General features: G+C 43.7%; 1 protein-coding gene across 2 annotated transcripts in view; it reads right to left on the reverse strand.

Annotated features, from left to right (window-relative positions):
* The window catches only part of LOC149351515 (E3 ubiquitin-protein ligase MARCHF6), an 89,535-nt gene extending 70,358 nt beyond the window's left edge, over positions 1–19,177 (reverse strand). For both annotated transcript variants that reach the window (XM_089580878.1, XM_089580877.1), the window contains exons 1-7: positions 19,056–19,177; positions 14,637–14,733; positions 14,013–14,086; positions 11,184–11,327; positions 7,520–7,592; positions 7,080–7,215; positions 2,615–2,729 (exon numbers count right to left, since the gene is read on the reverse strand). In XM_089580878.1, the coding sequence (XP_089437004.1) occupies positions 2,615–2,729; positions 7,080–7,215; positions 7,520–7,592; positions 11,184–11,327; positions 14,013–14,086; positions 14,637–14,733; positions 19,056–19,077 (661 nt within the window). In that variant the 5' untranslated portion in view covers positions 19,078–19,177. The remainder of the gene's footprint in view (positions 1–2,614; positions 2,730–7,079; positions 7,216–7,519; positions 7,593–11,183; positions 11,328–14,012; positions 14,087–14,636; positions 14,734–19,055) is intronic.
* Between the last annotated feature and the right edge of the window lie 607 nt (positions 19,178–19,784).

Raw genomic sequence — 19,784 nt, forward strand, 5'->3', positions numbered from 1 at the left:
ATTTCTGACGTATTAATAATGTTTTTTTTTTTTTTGGTGATATAAAGGGGCATTCCTCTGCACTATAAAGTCACTTAGAGCTTCTCTTGACTTTTTTTGTTAGCCAGAGCACTCCATTTAACAATAACTAACATAAAAACAGCTATTAACTACTGGTAAGCATGCAGAGCTGTGCATGCAGAAGGAACTGCTATAGCCCATAGGAAAAATAATAGAAGGTAAATGATGGGACCGTTTAACGCAAGTGGAAGTTGATCTCTAAAAGGAGGATTTTCATAAGTTATCGTCTATTAAGTGAGAGACGGGCACGACGCAGAGCTCTCTGATAGTACCATTTGCGAAACTTCCCATAGGGTCCATGTATAACAAAAATGGCGGTCCAAGTTGGCCAAAATTCGGGTATTTACGAATTACCATGCACCCGCAGTCAGTAACATAAATTGTATTCCAGTCGCAAACTTTGAGACTGTTATTAATGTACGACAGCCTGGCAACAAAATCAGCGAAATAGATTCATCCACAAGAATCCATAGACGTAACAGTCCATGAGATAAATTGGGAGGTAAAATAAGCAAAAACAAAAAACAACACACTGTTCAGAAGACAAAGGCTACATATGGATAAAGCTTTCATTGGCGCTTCCAGATGGCACCGTCATCCGTAAGTACCCGGAGAGTGGCTACTAGGACTAGTCACTTTTTGAAGCGGAGTTTCCCTACTGCTATGATTTAAGAGCTCTCAGCATCATGTGGTATGGATGTTGACGACAGCAATGGAACTGCTGCTTAGCCACCTTGATAGTCGGAACATGCCTCTTTTTTGTGACATTTGTGGCTGCTTTTGAGCATCCTTATGTGCAGCTGAGAAACCTGCTTAAGCAAAAGCGAGTGATAACAGTCAACAATGCTATACTAACAGACATTGTTCGGCAATAATGTGGAGCCTACCAGCCTGCAGAGGCATGTAAGGTAGCAAAAAAATCCCTCAAAACACACAACTGCGCTACTCAATGAAACAGCACACTGTCTCACCACGCCCCTTGCTTCCATATTTTATTACTTTCTCCTTTGCATGAGTGCAACTCCTACTTGATAGCCAGCTAGCTGCGGCGTGCATGCCAAGGATACTGACCTTTTTTGTTTAAAACCAAATTATGAAAACTGTGTTAACCATACTTTCTTCATTTTTCTTCTGGTGTAAACTGACAAGTTTAACCCTAAGTTATTACTGGTTGTATGATGTTACACAGGAAAAGGCATGGAGAATTTGTGGCTACAGTAATATGCAATGTACTAAGCATTCAATAAGTATAATGGTGGTCTGATATTTTCAATATTTTGCAAGAGCGCTGTTGTCACATAACCAAAAGTGCCTTTAAAAAGAGGCCATTATTAATGCATTTAAAAGTAAGAATCACGTCTAAAGTCTGGACAGGCCAAATGGCAAAATGTGTCATAAACCTTAAAGAGAGAACAGAGAACTCTCAAAAGGGTCACACTCATGTAAGGGGCCACTCCCCCGGACTTCGCAGTGAAATGGAGAAAAAGGAAGAATGAAAGAAGGAAAGAAAGGAAGCTGACAAAGAGAAATTGCATTCCATGTGTGTACAATTTTCTCGTGGCACATTCCATGCAAGCTACGAGACGGTGGCAACTGCCTGCAATACAAGATATGCCGATAACACGTCACTCCATTCAGACCAGCACTCCCCACTATTCCAACTATTTCCCCACTATTCAGCAGTGCTGTGGTGGTAGGCGCTCACACCAGTTATCACAACTGTTCGCTGCTGCACAAAACCCGAAATAGGGTGCTATTGGCACACTTGCAGTGACGCAGTGCCCAAGAGTGAACTCGTAATGCACCACTCACTCAGTGTTGCTAACCCAAACATGCTTCGCCTCAAAGCTGCAGTGGTAAGTGCTTTGAAACTAGCAATTACTTAATATAAAAGGTCTGCTCTTGTTACCGCTTTACCAGCAACACAATAATCTCACATTAAAATAAAAGTACAACTGATTTCCCTGAAGCATTTAGTGGCAAAGTGAGCACAAAAACAGGACAGGTGAAAGCACCAACGGCCACGGGTTGCATGCGCAGAACATTGTTCCTAACTGTCAGCCAAAATTGCAAACTCCTATCCAACCCTTAGGAAGCCAAAGGCAACAGTGTTAGAAGTCACTTAGCCCTCCATCACAACTCCACAAGCACCATTACGGTGCACACGCATCAATCTTGGAGTCCCTTTATTTTTGAGAAGCACTCCTTCGCCACTCCTCTACCCAACGGCCACATCATGCACCCTGTCACATGACGCACCAAGTATAGAAAAGTGGAAACTTTCCACATGCTCCGACTGCTGCACAGCTGGCACTGCGTCAACACCTAGGCTCTCTGTGTCTGACATCATACCTCGCTCTCATTGGCTGACACTTACAAATTTGGAACAATAGGCAAACAAATAGAATTTCCTGGCAAAGCACTACCGCATCACCAAACACAACGATCCTTCTTGTCACTTCCAAAGCACTTCAATTTAGTCATTCCCAAGACACGTACGAGATGGCAAACCAATTCTCTACTAAGGCTCACAGCCTCAGAAGCTGTAGCTCACCCTGAGCCACGTGGTCATCTGCTTGAGCAGGAGGCTCCTCTGCATGGTGGGGCATCGGCCCTAGGGGTGGGCCCGGTACCTCACCGGGCTCAGCTTCTGCCAGACCCTCAGGTTGCTTGGGGGAAAATATGCACAATATATACAGTAGACCTTCATTGGTGCAACCGCTCTGCTAGTTACACCATATGAGCACCTCTTTGCAAATGTAAATACAGTCTGCCTTTTTTTTCACAATTTAATCTTCGCAGATAACTCAACTGATTGTTGTGGTTTCATAAGGGTTAAATTAAGAGAGTCAATAGCAGAACTTTTGCCATCCCATAGAGTTCCCAATTCTGCAATATACTGCAATATATATAGCAATTCTTCAAATGATCTTTTGTCTAGGGAAAAGTCAGTTACTACCAAAATACTACTGAAACATTATTTTAGGACTTACACTAAGCTGGTACTCAGTAAAAAGTCGTCCCACAAATTGCACATGCATGTAAACTCAGCACCACGCAGTATGAACTGGCTTTACATTATTTCAACACTGCATCTTTAATCCAGCATCATGCTGTTGCAATCGGCATCATCTTCCATTACAAGGTTTTTCTTTTACTCAAGGTGGGGTCAAAGACCCAATTCCCAGGTATTTCACCCTAAAGAAGCCGAGCACCCATTGTATCACCGGTGGGTGCCTGGCAGCACTGGGGATCGAAGCTCACACCTCCCGCATGCAAGGCGGATGCTCAAACCACTAGGCCACCGCTGCAGTACATCTTCCATTGAGTGGGCTACCATTTCTGGTTTTTCTGGTGTTACAATGGCAACAATCAACTAGCAGCAAGGCATTGCTACTGAAGTCCAAGAATGCACTCATGCAAAATCATTTTCTCAATTAAGACATAAAAGGAAGATTTCTGATATGTTACCATTCCCACGCTTGGAGCTTAAATGAAAAATGCTGAATACACTGACTTGAGTGAACTTCGAAGCATCGCAATACAAGTTTGCACGACTGAAAGTGAATTAAATTGAACATTAGCCACATGAATTGGCACAGACCATAATGTTGACAATATGTCAAAATTGTTAAAAACAACTTATTGAGTCATGTGCAGAAACATGTATGAAGTGTACAACCAGCTGCCTGTACAAGCCTATACAGGTGCGGACAAAAGCTAATGGAGCACACTATTGCCTCTAACATTCTTCATGCATTGCCTAACTGAAATTGTCAGCTGTAGTATGTGCATGGTTGTACGGGATGCCAGTGCACTTTCCCATGAACAAGCAACATTTCTTCATGTCCCATAGAGAGGGCGCGACTGCACTTAGAATGAAATCACGTGCTCCATTTACTTATGTTCACACCTGTACACAGCAGCCTAAACTACTTCGAAATAATTCTTTTGCCACAGTACTTTCAATGCACAAGGAGTTATAGAACTGTAAAGACAGTCTTGCTTTAGCGTACACCCTATGGTACAGCCTGCTCCTGGGATATCTCATAACTTCCCAAGACATATGCAGTATAATGTAATTTTAGAACCATGTACCTTTCTTTTGCTCCCACAATACAGTACAAGTCAAGGCATGCAACTCAACAAATGCACCAAAACTTTTTCATTATATAACCAATTTAATTTATGCAATGAATCTGTTCGAAAGCACATCTACCACGACTGACACCAAAAGCAGATTTTTCTACTAATCTGCCTACAATGGTTCACAAGACTACCTATTCAATTAGAGGGACACAGGGACACTTTACCACCTATGATTGTTAAATGCGGACTGTAATCTCAGTACAGCAGCATTTTTTCATTTTTCTTCCACAAAAATGCAACTGCTACGGCCAGGCACTGAAACCATAATACACGCTCAACAAAAAATGCTACTGCCACTGAGACATCACAGTGGATCACCTCCAGGCACAAGAAAACGATGCAACTCATGACATTAACTCAAACAACTTATGTAATTCATACAAAAAAAGGATGAAAAGAGGGTGCTGTGATACTGTTCACACTAAGATTCAGTTACTTATGTTGGCCTTGCATAACAGGATCAAAAACTTCCTGAAATTACCGTAAAAACCCATGTATGATATGGACCCACATGAGGTGTAATTTGGGGATAGCAAAAACAGAAAAAAAAAGTTTGCATCTGCACATAATACGAGTAAGGAAGGGCAGTCAGCTCGAAGACGTTCGAGAAGTCACGGAAGCTGAATGCGCTCCGATTTGTGTACACCGGCGAGCCAGCTACGATGCGTGTAGCGCGAGCGGCAGGTACAGAGGCGGCGCACTCATGCCCACTCACATCCTGCACCACGAGCATGCACAGACCGGTTCCGGCATACACGCTGGCACGCATGCTTCGGAAGTGTCCGTTGGAGATTTGGTGATCGTCATCACCTGGTGTACCGGTGCCGTCGAGCACATTAGATATCCTGCGTTTCCTGAAATAACAACCGGCGAGCTCCTCGGAAGTGCTGGCCCGAGTGTCTGCAATCCGAATGCACAGCATGGTTGGAGGAGCCAGGCAGCAACTGCAGGCTCTCCCTACCTCATACAGACAGTGTAGCAGCACTTGATGCGGCGCCGATGCTTTTGACAGCTACGATTACCTTTTTTTTAAAAAAGCAGCAGAGTGCTGCTTTCGCGGTCCGGATGTCATGCGAAGTGTGATTGTCCTGGGTGTCGCGATGTCAGGTCAGTGTAGTAAGTGGCGTCGAAATCGAAACTACCGACTTACACCACCGCTAGATAGGGCCTCCTCTCACTGGAAGCGTGACGGTGATGGTGCTCAATAATAGACTTTTAGCAGAGCTGGTCTATGCACCCGCTTCGCTCAGCGAGCAAGCGGAGCGGCGCGACGAGTGGGCCTTGCAAAACCTGCTGGTCTCACGCGGATTTTGACCAAAATTTGTTTGGATCCGCAAATAATACGAGGTGGAATTTCTTCTTTGCATGTCACACTTCTTTGCATGTCACATGATGTCAGTGGTACTTAAAACAAGTGAGTTCATTGGACTGAGTTCATTTGTCGATACCACCATATTCTTTCTGCATACCACTCATCTTATGCCAAGCAGTTACAAGGTCTATGCTTTTTCCCATCAATTAGTGCCTATACTCCCACCTAGCACCAGTTTCTTGACTACACTGCCCACGTAGTTGACACACAAAGCTGCCTTTGCCACCATGGAGGCAGCATGCTGGCAAAGGCAGCTTTGCCTGTCATTGAAGTGCTGATTGTTGTTAAGACTGCTGCTCACTTCATTCTTGTCACTGTCGCGATCATTCATGTCATAATTCTTCACCTTTACCACTCCTTCACCTTGCCACGAGGCATTTTTGCCCCATATTTGAGCAAAATGGCCACATTCTTTGTGGAAGTGGTAAATAGGTAGGCATACTCTAGAATGTCATAGTTATAGACATTAATAGGCAACTACTGTAGTTACTGGCATCTAGGCCGACACCCAAAAGTTGAATGCCATATAATAAAAAGAAACTTCCCTCGAATGTAAGCAAGCCCCGAAAACAATTGAGAACAACAGCAGGGACAGCATGCAAATGGCACTTATTTCCACAAACCCATTCCCGCTGACCTCCTTATCACTGTCCTCTTCATACAGTGCACAATCTTCTATGCCATCAAGTGCATTGGAAATGCTGCACTTTTGGAACGAGCGCACAACCAAGCTTTCCAGGATGTCATCCCAGGCTGCAGAGATCCAGCTAGCTACAACTCCTAGTGACGCATGCTTGATGCCACTGTAGGAGTTAGCTCGCGCATTTCACTGGTCCTGTTGAATGCCTCGTTCTTTTGAGAGCTCTTTCGCTTTGGCCTGTAGCACTTCTGTGGTCACTGGAAGTGCTACAAACCTCCGCGATTTCACGAACTCTACCAGTGCTGATTCCACTTCGGGATGGCAGCCTTTCTTCAGGCCTGTGAAGGCCCTCCTCGTTGCAGCCAAACAAAAAGTTCATCACGCTGCCCCTACAACAGCGAGCATTCTTTTCATCCACATCAAAGTCCCAATTTGTTTGCAGGTTTGAAGACAACTCTACAGCGAGCACAACTTTTCGCTTGAAGGTGGCACTATAATGACATGTCTGCTTGGTGCCATGATGTCGGGTGAAAAGCCACGCGTGAAAAGCTTGCAGTGCCACGGAACGTGCTCATGCCACCACGCATGAAGAGCGAACGAGGTCAAAATGGCAGCCAATGCTCGTGTGTACTATACTATGGTATACTCATGTGTGCTTTTATCAGCATCAGCTACGGATAGTAAAGGCTACAGTGCTGTGCTCTGTTGGCACTTCATTTTTGAGAAAGAACAAACTCCTGTACAGGAATTAGCAGTTTAATCTGTCTTTTAACACCTTCATTTAGTCCAGGAATAACATCCACCACAGAATAAAGGAAGCAGGAAAAATACATTGTGCAAAAAAGGTAAGAACTTCACCTGTGGGTCTTGTTCCAGCCAGTCTGGACCTTCCCCATGAATGACTTGTTCTCGTAGCCACACCAAGCTGATGAAGGCACACAGTGTGCAGGTAACAATGCAGCAGCCATACAAGCTGTCTGACAGCAAGTTCTCCCTGGACATGAATGCAAACAGCCCAATGCATTAGACAAGTAAGATCAATGCAAACAGCACAATGCACTAGACAAGTAAGATCAGTGCTAATCCCAGTTAGTTCAGCCATACAAGCCTTTAAAATGAACTGTCTAAATAAATATGAAATTAATTTTTCTAGCTTTGGCTTCCTTTCTGCTACATTTTTAAATATCGTCGACTGCGTCAAGCCCATACAGCCTGAGTAAAGTGTTCATCAGCACAATATCGCACTCCTGTTATCACTGCTTTATGTTTACATCCAAAGAATACAGACAGAAACTCACGTGGAAAGCATGTCCAAGGGCAGTGTTAAAAGCGAACTCACAGACCCAGTAAAGAGGCACCGATAGATGCGACCTGCAGAAACCAGCAGAATCATGAAAGCCACAACAAGAATCAATACAACTTTCCCTTGAAATAAGAATGAAGTACAATTAACCCTGGATATAACAAAATTGAGAATAGTCCAATTTTTTGTTACATACAGATTTTTGTTATATATGCAGTTTTCACGTGAAGACCTGAGAGGACAATGAAAAATGGAAACCAAAATGAGAAATTGACATAGGTGAAGTGACCTTGAAAATGTTCACAGTAAAGAGACGTTTCATGAAATCTTAAACAATGAAGAACCATTTCATGATCACGCTATAACGCAACTGCAGCGGCAGCTGCCGCCACCGCCACCACCTCCGTCTGTGATGGGGAGCGTGGGAGAGGCAGGGGGCACCACAGCAGGGCTAGAGGGGAGGGCGTGCGGTTGTGCCACCACCACTAAACTGGCCGTGGAGGAGCCTGCCTCAAACTGCATGTTCCTTCTATCAGACTGCCTGCCACAGTTTCCTCAGAAAATGGACTCTTCTCCTCATGTCATCTCGCATTCTCCGCTGTAAGCGTGCACAGGACAGAGACTGTGCACCCCCCCCACATGGCATAAGGGAGGGGGGCGCAAATTTTGTCCCCTATTGTTCCCTCCTACCCAGAAGGCTTGAAGAGGCACACTACCATACACATCAGCCCTCCCCCAATAGAGAGACCTGTACACGCCTATGCTCTCCGACATGCCCGCTCTTAATGTGCGACAGCTATCGGTGCTGGAATAACACAAGCAATCGAGTGGTGGCAATGGGCGCGCACTACTCGTCCCATGTCTTTTTTGCTATGCACTATTGTTTTTCATGATTGGTTTCAAAGCGCGACAAGACGGAGACGAAAGGAAGAAACAAACACGACAAGCGCTTACTAGCAACTAAAAACGTTTATTGCAACGCTGGGAATAAATAGGGGGAATAAAATAAATATTGCTAAGACAAAGAGCTGTGTCAGTGAGCCTTCAATTTTGCTCTCTGAGAAGGAACGAGCGTTTTTAGATAGTAACGGCTAATCTCTTTTTCTGTCTTGTTATTTTTTAGCTCTTTATGTTTTCCGTGACCCCTATTTATTCCCAGCGTTGCAATAAACGTTTTTAGTTGCTAGTAAGCGCTTGTCGTGTTTGTTTCTTTCTTTCGTCTCCGTCTTGTCGCGCTTTGAAACCAATCATGAATGTTTACCAACTTGCCCAACTTTCTGCCCTCCTTCAGTACTATTGTTTTTCACTGCTTTTGAGCATGAACTGTTGTAGTTCCACGTGGGTGATGTGACGTTACAAAAGTGTAAGCAGTGGAGGCTGCTGCACTTGCCATGGAGAGGTGCTGACGGCGCAGGAGCATAGCGCGTTGTGTCAACTGCGATCTCACCGCGATCGTATACACTCCTCTAAAGGCAGTTCGTGTTTTAGTTTCATGAAACTCATGCAGTTCAACCAAATTTCAAGTAACTTAGCATTACCTAATAGATAGTTGGTGTAGCGCGTTCGTTATACCAATGTGAACCACCACACCTTCGCTACATGGAGTTCACAAATGCACACGCTTCAATGGGGGCAGCATTGAGAAATTGAGAAACTTTTCAATATCAAGGGATTCGCAACATGGAGGTGCGTTACATCCAGGTTTAACTGTATTGTCAATAGCAAAATGCTTTCAACATAAATACTGAGGCACCTAGAGAGAATAAAAGATGCATGATGCCAACTCCTAATGCAAAAAAGCCTCCTATACAGTGCCCATCAATTATGTGTACAGCGCACGAGTGGCATATGCATCACAAGCAAAGTAAAACCTAGCCAGAGTTCGTACATTCTAAGCTAAAAGACACAGAGAGACAAGCACCTCTTCTTAAAACCCCCAGCTGCTGCGTAATTGGGCTTTTTACTGTCTGCAGCATGCTGTTCAAGCACTCCACAGGAGACTCAACCGGAAATCAAATTGAAATCACTGTTTCTCACGTTACATGACTGTAACGGAATCGTCCATAACAAATTTTTTTCCTCCAGGATGATGGTAAATGCAAGTTTCTACATGGACACAGAAAGCTCACCCTGTGCGTGCATCGATAGATCGCGACATTATAGCTTCTGCACCACAACAGCACAACATCACACACGTCGCTCGCTGTCAGGGAGTTTTTGAATGAACAAGGAATAACGAGCCTTCCCCAGCCACCATACAGCCTCAACCTCTCTCCCTGCAACTCCTGTTTCAAAGGATGAAATGCTGAAACACGCGTTGAAAGCGTGGCAATGCAACACAGCGAAAGGCGTGCAAAGGGTTGCAACGAAGGTGCTCAACGAGATTCCACAAAAGGACTTCCAAGATGGCTACAAACAGTGGGAAACATGCTGGGCTCGCTGCGTCGATGCCCGAAGTTATTATTTTGAAGAATACTAGGCGTACTGAAAGATTTTTTCAAATAAAGCGCTTTCTATACTCAGTCTCATTACTTTCAGAACAGAACCTGAATAATGCGTCTAGTACTAGTGACATCGTGGGAAACACATAATGCAAAAGACAAAGACTAAGGCAAGAGGAGACAACAGGTCAAAAACTGTTGTTTCCAGCCACAATGAAGCACGCCCCAATGGTTATTTCTAGCCAGATTTTCAAAGGTACCACTCAAGTAACAAGCAGCACAGTTCCCAAGTATGTGAAAACACACCTGTGGTTGCGACAGGCTCAAAAGGGCTCACTGCCTTTCTAATTATGACTTTAACCACTTTGCACAAATACTTTCAATAGGTGACATTCCGAGCACGCCTGACGTGAGCCCTAGCTTGGCATGGTGGACTGCACCCAACTAGTGAAGTGTCATGCAGCGTGCAAAGTTATATACAATGTAGCCATACTTTGGCTTTTAGAGTACCAATGCCAAGTGTAGATTCAAGATACATTCACAATTTGCTGCCCATGTTCGGTGGGGCAACAGTTTAAAGCGTCCTGCCTCAAAGGGGCTATGAAAGGGGCTCTCAAAAAAGTTGTGGTATGCCTGGCATGTTAAAGGATGCCGATTCACGAATATCCTCCAGAAGAATTTTTTTAATGTGTTTTGTAGAAGCCAAGTTATCTATAGAATTTCAGCGTTTTTGTGCCTTTCCCTCTCCTTTCATCCCTTTTTGCATGCTCCTCAAACAGCCCCACCCACATTCCCCAAGTGGGGGAGCTTCCTGGCCCGCCGGAGCGACATGGCGGATCAACCGCAGCCATGGTGGCTGCATGACATCTGAAAGAACCTAACCAATAGCCATTAATAGACATACGCAGGAGCATGAAACAGAGGAGAGCACAAGTATGGAAAAGCCTCCAGAAGGGCTCACCGACTTTCGCACTGTTCATAACACAACGTAGTGATTGAGCGACTTTATATATTATCCTCAGAAAGTCTTTCAGAGCCCCTTTAAATCTCAACATGATGAAAAGACAGACTCTATGGATAGATGGGAGTGGCGATAGCATTCAGCCCTACATTCTCTTCGCAGCCAAGTGTAATGTTTCTTCCATATGGGCAGTTTTCGCTTCATACATCAATCCAATATTAAAAAAAAAAAAAGAATGGTATGAGTGCTCCACTTACAGGCTGTGAGGGGCACTATGCCCAGCCAGGCAAAGGCCACCACAGTGTAATGCAGCCAGTAGCGGATGGCCGTGCCCAGACTGCTCAAGAGGCCGCTCACTATGTCTCGAATTGGCAGCCGCTTTGGCATGTCAGGAGAGTAAACTGTTCAGGAACAAAAACAATGCATAAAAGACACCGTAACAAAATGGAAGATGGACCAGAAAAACCTGCACAACCATTGTGTAAAAGCAAACATACAAAAACGTGCACACAGCAACTACGAAACAGCTGCACAGGAATTGTACTTGCCATGCACAAAATTAATAATAATAAAACAAATACCTGTGCATGCCACATGTCAGGATAAAGAAATCAAATGATGGTTTAGAGATTTTCAACAGCCCATGGCACAGAGGCATTTTGAAATGCTCTTTAGAAATAAAGGTGAATCCCACAAACTGACACCCCTGCCAGGCAGGCAGATTTGGTATCACTTGAAAAAATTATCAGCCAATGTTAGTGTTGTCTGCGACCAGTTCCACGGGAACATTTAGTGACACTTGCTGCAGAACATGCTTACCAAGAAGTCAGTTCAGCAAACTTGCTTCACTCGGCCTGAATCACTTCACTACATTCACTACGTAGCCTTGATACCAATAAATGTAGAAGTAAATGACGCGCACAATTCGAAATGAGGACCCTGCTACACTTCTAGGTATGTTATCAGATTTCACTGCTAAAAAGTACACCTATGGCTCATGATAAGTGCACTAAACACGAACTTGCATGGGTTTTTCACGTCCCAAAGCGACTTGTGCTATAAGGTATGCCGTAGTGAAAGGCTCTGGATAATTTCGACCACCTGGGGTTTTTTAAGGTGCACTGGCGTATCACCTGCATCAAAATGCGACTGCCTTGGTAGGGACTGAACCTGAATATTTCGGCTCAGCAGCCGAGCACCATAACCACTGAGCCACCGTGGCGGCTGTAATATTTTATAATGTTGAAATGTTATGGTACATGCTTCTAATTTAAAAATCTTTAGCAAGGAAAAGTATTGCATTCCAAAATTCGTGTGTTATTACATATTTTGAGCATCTGTTTGCTTTGCGTGCTGTCACCAGCATGAATCCCTAATGACACCTTCTCTCGCCGTACAGCTCTGTGTCACCACAATGGCACTTTATGAGGTAATGTACCCTCACTAAAGGCCACGGCAAACTTGCCTGCCTGGTTGAAGCCTATTCAGCCCCTACTCAGCCCAGGTTTGCCCCTACTCAGGGAGAGGGAGTACTGCAAGACAATACCATACCTAGGTCTGCCTCACTCATGGTGTGCATATAGACAAGCACAATTCATACGATCCCGAATATGTCAAACTGGTGCAGAAAATAAGTTGCAAACCTAAGCATGATGCAGCATAGTAACAACACTGCGATGTCACTGTACATATTGCATCATTCTTCAACTTCATAAATACAGCTTACACAGCTCTATTACACCATTTCACCTTCTGCCACACCTTAGCCAGCAATCACAAGTTAGCTATGGCCAAGAAAAGTGACAGCATCAAACATCACGCCCTGATCAAATGTTTTACCAAGAAACAACACTAGCAGTGAACACACACGAATAAAACTAAATCGCACCAATTTGCATTTAAGACTACATATCTGTTATAATTTTACACCCAGCACTGTAAAATTCCACTTCTCTTCGCCACATTCATGTTAGAGGACAAATGTTACGTTAAGGTAGCCCAAAATGACAGAAAACTAATATGCCTCCGCCAGCGCAACCAATTATACACGATAGTTACCTGCCCCTCACTCTTAACTGCTACATTTCCTTCAGAGAGATCAAGAAAGGTCATATAGGTTGAGTCTGCTGATTCACCTTTGCCGATTACACACAAGCACTGACAGACTACTGTTGACCTGTAGTTAATTGCGTACAGTCTCAAATGAAGTGAGCATGTCAAGCTCGCACCACAAATGTGTCACAAGACTGCATAGCCTGGCACTCCTGTGAAATTAATCAAATGCACTGAACCATGAATGCAATATTCAGGGTCATAAATTCCCAAACTGCTTGCTGTAACAGCGGTACTGTGCAACAAAGCACGGTTTCTCAATTCCATCTGGGCACAAATCATACAAAATCATTCACAGATTAGCTGCAGACAATGTGACAGCTACTTATTAATTTATAAAACCAAAACACACTCCCTCATTAAACAAAGGAACATGTTTACAGGCGAAAAAATCACTGCAGCAATATGGTACTCGTATTCATTGGCCTTCACTTTGCATGGAGAGAGTGCACATGCAGGTATTGCTGTAAAATTTAATGTAATTTAATTTAACAATGTATTATGCAAACAATACAGCTGCTCAAGACTGACAGTTTACTGAGTACATTTACTGCAATTTCAGACAAAAATTTAATTGTACAACACTGTTTCGTAGGCATCCAAACTAGACTGCCAGGTGGTGTCATATAAATTGCTACAGTGCCACAAAGTGTGTATTATACAGAGGTAACAATGCTGTATTACATCAAAGCAAGGTTGCTTAATAATATTTCACACAGTAAACAGAGTTTTACAATATTTTCTCAGATGCACTTTCAACAAGGTATTATATCGCTATCTACCCCAATGCAATTATTCCCAACCAACTAATTCTATGCTACACACACTAGGTCATGGCCCTAGCCAACCAATAGAACCAATGGGAAAACAGCCAAGGAGCCAATCATTCATAAATTGATCACACAAAAAATGCTTCAAGAATTTGGCTCCTAGTACAGATAGATACACTGCATAAGCCCAGTTCAAAAACTTACTTGGCATAAAAGAGAAACGATGGTTGCAAAGTTCACAGTATTCTTTCCTGCTGTATTTTAGCCACTGGACCAGACTGTAAGCAACAAGACGGAACAAACACTTTGTAGACAACAACTTCTCAGAGTGAAATATGAAACAGCAGCTACAGTGCAACCGAGGCCCGTTCAAAGATGGCATGTTTTCTGTCCTTGTACCAGTTTCTCAGTACATACTATGCCAGCACTGGGAAGTCAGTGCACAGCAGCTGGCTGAAAAAATCCTCAAAAAACACCAAAACCAGCTGGCTGGAAGTACAAACAGTATTCCAGCATGAAAATGAGCACATCACACCTGCATAGGCAAACTGCACGTAAGGCAGTCCCCAAAGTGTTTAAATGACACAATGTTGGCTGCTTAACTTATACCAATATGCATATTGAATTAAAGTTAAAAAGATCTGCACACAGATAAGAAGGGCTCTTTTTCATTACTAAAACGGTTAAGAATGCATTGATGCAAGCTAGCATTGCAGTGCAAAAGGAAGGGGCCAGCAGATGACCTATGAAAGTGATAAATTCACAAAAATTGTTAACTGTAACCATGATTTCAGTAAAAAGTGATGTGGCAAGCCAAAATACACTCACCAGTCTTGGTGGATGTACTTGATGCTTCCTGTGCAGATGCATGGGTGGAACAAGGGCTTGTCGGGCGCTCCTTCTGAGCGACATACCCGGCAGATGTCTGCACATACAGCAGAAAGCAAAATAAAACTCTCAGTACTAGTTCTACAATCTCGCACAGCCATTTATGAAGACAATCATGAGAAAAATCGAGTGAAATATGAACATTTATTAATGAGATCATTTCATTGGAGGAGCACATGGCCATTGTGAAATTGCATCCTCCATAAAGGTTTGCAACAGAAAGCAGAAAAAAAAAAAAACTTCTGTAGCCAGAATTTTCCCCACGAACGCATCACTGACAACATGAAATAAATTACCTGGGTTTATTTCTCAAACGAATGTACAAGTTCCAAAAAAGCAAGTCAAGCTGCACTGAAAAGACAAGCCAGACTATTTCAACCATACATATTGCTCACACTTCAGTTAGCCTCAGATCAAGGTACTTAAGCACGAGACCCCCATGACGACAATGATACAATCTATGCAGAGTCCATGAGGCTAGTCAGCGCAAGTGCGAGACATTAAGCTAACACTACCCAAAAATATAGACTACTTGCTTGTGACATATTGACTGCCATGATGGAGCACTAGGCAGAGCTCCCACAGTGAAGGTCAGAGCAGGTGGCAATACGTGGATCATACAGAAGTGCAGGTTTTTGATTGTACTGTTGCTTTCTGATATGGAAGTCACAGTTATACCAGTGCAAACCATCTTTAATATGCAAATGCATTAGTCTTTTTTTTTTTTACTTAGCCACAAAAACAATTCCACAGAGGCCTGATACTGTCTAAAAAGGAATTCCCAGCAATTTTGACCTGAATTCAAAACGCACTTAAGCACCAGAAATCACTGCAGCTACATGTGAAAAGTGCATAGCAAGGAAGTAAGAAATAAATTATGAATTGAGGGATTTAACATCCTGATGCGACACATGGGCTACTGAGGGACACTGCTGTGGAAAGCTCCATTTAGACCACTTGGAGGTCTTTAATGAGTGCTGACATCACAAGGCACGCGAGCATTTTTGTATTTTATCTCCATCAAAGCACAGCTGCCGCAATCGAACCTGTGACCTTGGGATCAGCAGCTGAACGCCAAAGCCACTGAGCCACAGCAGTAGTGCGCAAGGAAGTAAGAGTCATAGTAAGCCATGAGACTTGATATGTAGGCCAAAGTGCACCACGGTAAGAAGAGCATGTGTTTTAGAGCAAGCACTATGTACTGAACATGAAGGCAACTAAAAGCTGTATATGGAATTAAATTTATACCACTTAGGTAGTCATTTTTTTGTACAAAGACTGTACAAAGGCATTGGAAAATATGAGATTCTCCGTAAAAATAACAGCCTCATTTCTAGCATACACCCTTTATGTTTTGCACTTTAAGTGAAAATACCAACAAGATCAATCCACTACTGAATGAAGTTTTTATTTTTTTGCAAAGCTAGTGTGGCTAACACCAATTTCGCAAACTAACAATATAGCTAAATACAATACAGTGTAAGTAACAATGACTTGAAACACGACATGAAATCACCCGAACACCTAAACTACTTTTGAATAGAAACAGCGCATTAGACGGGACCAAGAAGAGAGAACACACAGACACAGGCGCTGCGTGTGTTCTCTCTTCTTGGTCCCGTCTAATGCGCTGTTTCTGGTTTTATGGGGTTTTTAACGTCCCAAAGCGACTGAGGCTATGAGAGACGCCGTAGTGGAGGGCTCCGGAAATTTCGTCCACCTGGGGTTCTTTAACGTGCACTGACATCGCACAGTACACGGGCCTCTAGAATTTCTCCTCCAAAGAAATTCCAGCCGCCGCGGCCGGGATCGAACCCGCGTCTTTTGGGTCAGCAGCCGAGCACCATAACCGCTGAGCCACCGCGGCGGCAATGCGCTGTTTCTATTCAAGTGATGTACCAACTAGCCCGGCTTATTCCTCTCTTGGACCTAAACTACATCAGTGGCACATATACAGCTACCGACTCTTCAGGAAACTAATGTTCCAAATTTCTGTACAAAAGCCGAGTGGTACCTGTCTGCCCAGAAATGAAAAGCTGAAAGTAACCGACATATTGAAAGTTTCGAAATGCAAGGTAAAAAAAAATTACATCAGCAGTAAGGAAACTAATAAAGTTTTCACCTTTAAAGTTTTTGTTGGTTTTAGTGACTATTGGCTTCCTTCATACATATTATACAAAGTACAAGAGGAAGGCAAGAAAAATGTCTCCTGCTCCAGCCCCAAACCATGAAAGACAAATAACACTGATTTGCCTTGCATGCTTTGTTGCTCCATTCATTGTAGTTCCATTACCCTACATTACTATCTCATAAAGTTGTGAAAGAAAAATAAAACATTAACCAGAAGTGATTTCAGAGGAGACGGGAGAAAATGCATAAATAGGAACTGGTAAATATATTGCGCTAATTTGGTGCTTCTCGCGTGTTCCCAAATTATATACTTGGCAAGGCATCTTTCTTTCTTCACTTCTTGCTTTCGGAGAAGCTGCAGGTGTGCTCATAAACTGAAATGCCAAGTAGTACATCCAGATCACAAAAATCTGCATGGGGCATACATGCACACATACGTGGGAGTGCAAACACACTTCAACACAATGAAAGCTTATCAACGCACAAATCAGTGCCACATAAACATTGGTTCTTAAACCAGTTGCCATACAAACTTGACAACTAAACTTGTATTAGACAGGCTACAATCAGCACAGACTAAACCCATATGGAAAAATCATTCCAGTAAAGAGACTAAATACAGACAGCCCAGCCTGCTTACAAAAACAAAAATGCTGCTTGCTTGAGGTCTGTGACCAGTCAAGTACATATGGGGTGGCAGTGTAATGACTAAAACGACCACTGCACCGCGTAGTTCGGCACGGGTGTGGGACAGTGAGCCAAACCGCTAGCCAGACATTCGATACGGGGAGCACAGCCAGAATTGGCACAGCACGCGTCTCGTGACGTCATGCAGCTGACAAACACAAGACACGACCACTACGCGTGACGCAAAGACTTGACATTAGAGTGTTTTACCACCGTCGCACGGCGAATACGCGAACTAAGGCAACTCCGACCGTACGGCAAAATGTGGTCTGGCAAGCACGGCAAGAGTAGCAACGGCAACACATTACCGTATTGGCCGTACGGCTGTCCTGCTCAGCTAAAACACTCTATTATTGTACACCGTTCTCACGCGCTCAGAAGTCAACCAAACAGGTCTGGAAGCTGGCAGCTCGCGCTCGTAGCTCTTGCATGGCAGAGTCCTAGGAAGTTGCAGCACTGTCGAGCCGCCACACCACAAATATCACCCCTGAGACCAAAGTAAGCAACATTTTCGAAAACTTGGAGCCTTTTCTTTATTCTACTTAGCATGACGGGAACGAGCACCTTTGTAAACATTTCAATCATACTGCCATCGTTTGAATGCAAGGCACCATTGCGATGCGCCCAACACATAAGCGCGCACATACAAAAACATGGCATGTATTATTTACAAACGTCTTCAGATCGATTAGCGACAGCCGTGTTGATGAAGTGTGTTTTCAACGGCCACGCCACGCTACGCTACTTTGCTTAGAAGTAATCTCACTCTTGCGAGTTAAAGTGACTTCAAGACAGAGATGCATGCTGAGCGAGACTAAACGGAACTATTTGCAGGACACTAACAAATACTGCTGTTTCTGCGGTGTTATCAACTGATATACAACAATCATGTGCTGCTAGTACGGTTTTTTTTTTTTTTTTACGTATGCCTTCACTTAATGTCCCCAGTGTAGTTCGTATACTGCGAATGCGGAAAAACTCGTCGCAGCTGGTCCACAGAGTGTCTAGCAAACCATGCAGCTGTGTTTGGCTGAGGTCACGAACTGCTCCAAATGTGTAAAAAAAGAGCAATAGGCCCACATGCTCGCATTTTATGTTTTTCTTAAGCTATAATAAACGCGATGGGACGCAATGTATCCCCGTGACGAGCGCTTGGTGAAGTGAAAGCCTACCCTAATGCCTACTTAAAAATCATTTCTCGGGACTTCATCCAGAAAGTTTGCTGCAAACTGACAGCTCCAAATCTCATACACTAGCAGCCACCTTCGTTCGATGTGCTCCAGTTCAAGGTGTAAGTGACAAATGCTACACTGAAACACGGCAATTACGTTTAATAACATTAGTGACGCCGCTTTAGAGTTCCAGTACGAAATGCCCAGATTTAAGCCTACCGAGGAAGACGTTAAAAGGTCACAAGTCAACAACTTCACAATTTTCTTTAAAAAGCAAAACGTCCGTACGTCCTCAGGTGAAATTACAGCTTTATTCGTGGCAGAAAGCCCACAAATCTGCACCAAAACGCAATGTTTCTCCAGCGCTCACCTTGAAGCTGGGAATCGTCCATGTTGGTATATGACGTCAGGTCCGGAAATAAAAAACTAAAACCATATCCGGTTAACCGGGCTGGCTTGGCTTTTTGTGCGGTAGATTGGATTGGTTTATCAGTTCGGAAAGAGTAAGGCAAGGATACACTACACGGCTTGGTACACTGCAAGTCTTCGAGAAGTTATCGTTCTATTTGCCTTTATTATTCCTTACATAATTCTCTACTAGCTATTCCTCAGCCTTCCCGTAGCCCTCGCATATTTATCGCAAAGGGATTGTAACTACGCTGCTCTGGGTGGCTGTAGCAGTTATAATGGTTTCTTACTCGAAAGCACGAAAACTCAGCTACAGTTCACTGTAACTCAGCGATGCCTGCTCCAGCTAACTGCTGCTGGTTTATGAGTTTAGCCGTGGCGCTGTTTATAATAGTTTAGGTGTACTGCATTGTCGTCGGCAACGCAAACAAAAAAAAAAATCTTTCAGCGTGAAATATGGTGGCGGTACCTGTTGCCGAGAGCGTTACACTTTGATTTGATTTGAGGCCGAGAAACCCGACAAATGCAAACATCTCAAGGTCTCAGTAACTCACTGTCGTGTCACACTTCCTCCCGCAAAAACACAACAATCACAGTCACGTGACTTTTTTTTTTTTTGAAGCCGGAAACGAGCTCGGCGCCATGTTGCCCGGGCGCGCTCTTGTTTACAAAAACTTAGCGCGCGCGTTTC

Source organism: Amblyomma mixtum, chromosome 3 (genome assembly GCF_055824585.1).
Source record: "Amblyomma mixtum isolate Tamu chromosome 3, ASM5582458v1, whole genome shotgun sequence".
NCBI classification, from domain to species: domain Eukaryota; kingdom Metazoa; phylum Arthropoda; class Arachnida; order Ixodida; family Ixodidae; genus Amblyomma; species Amblyomma mixtum.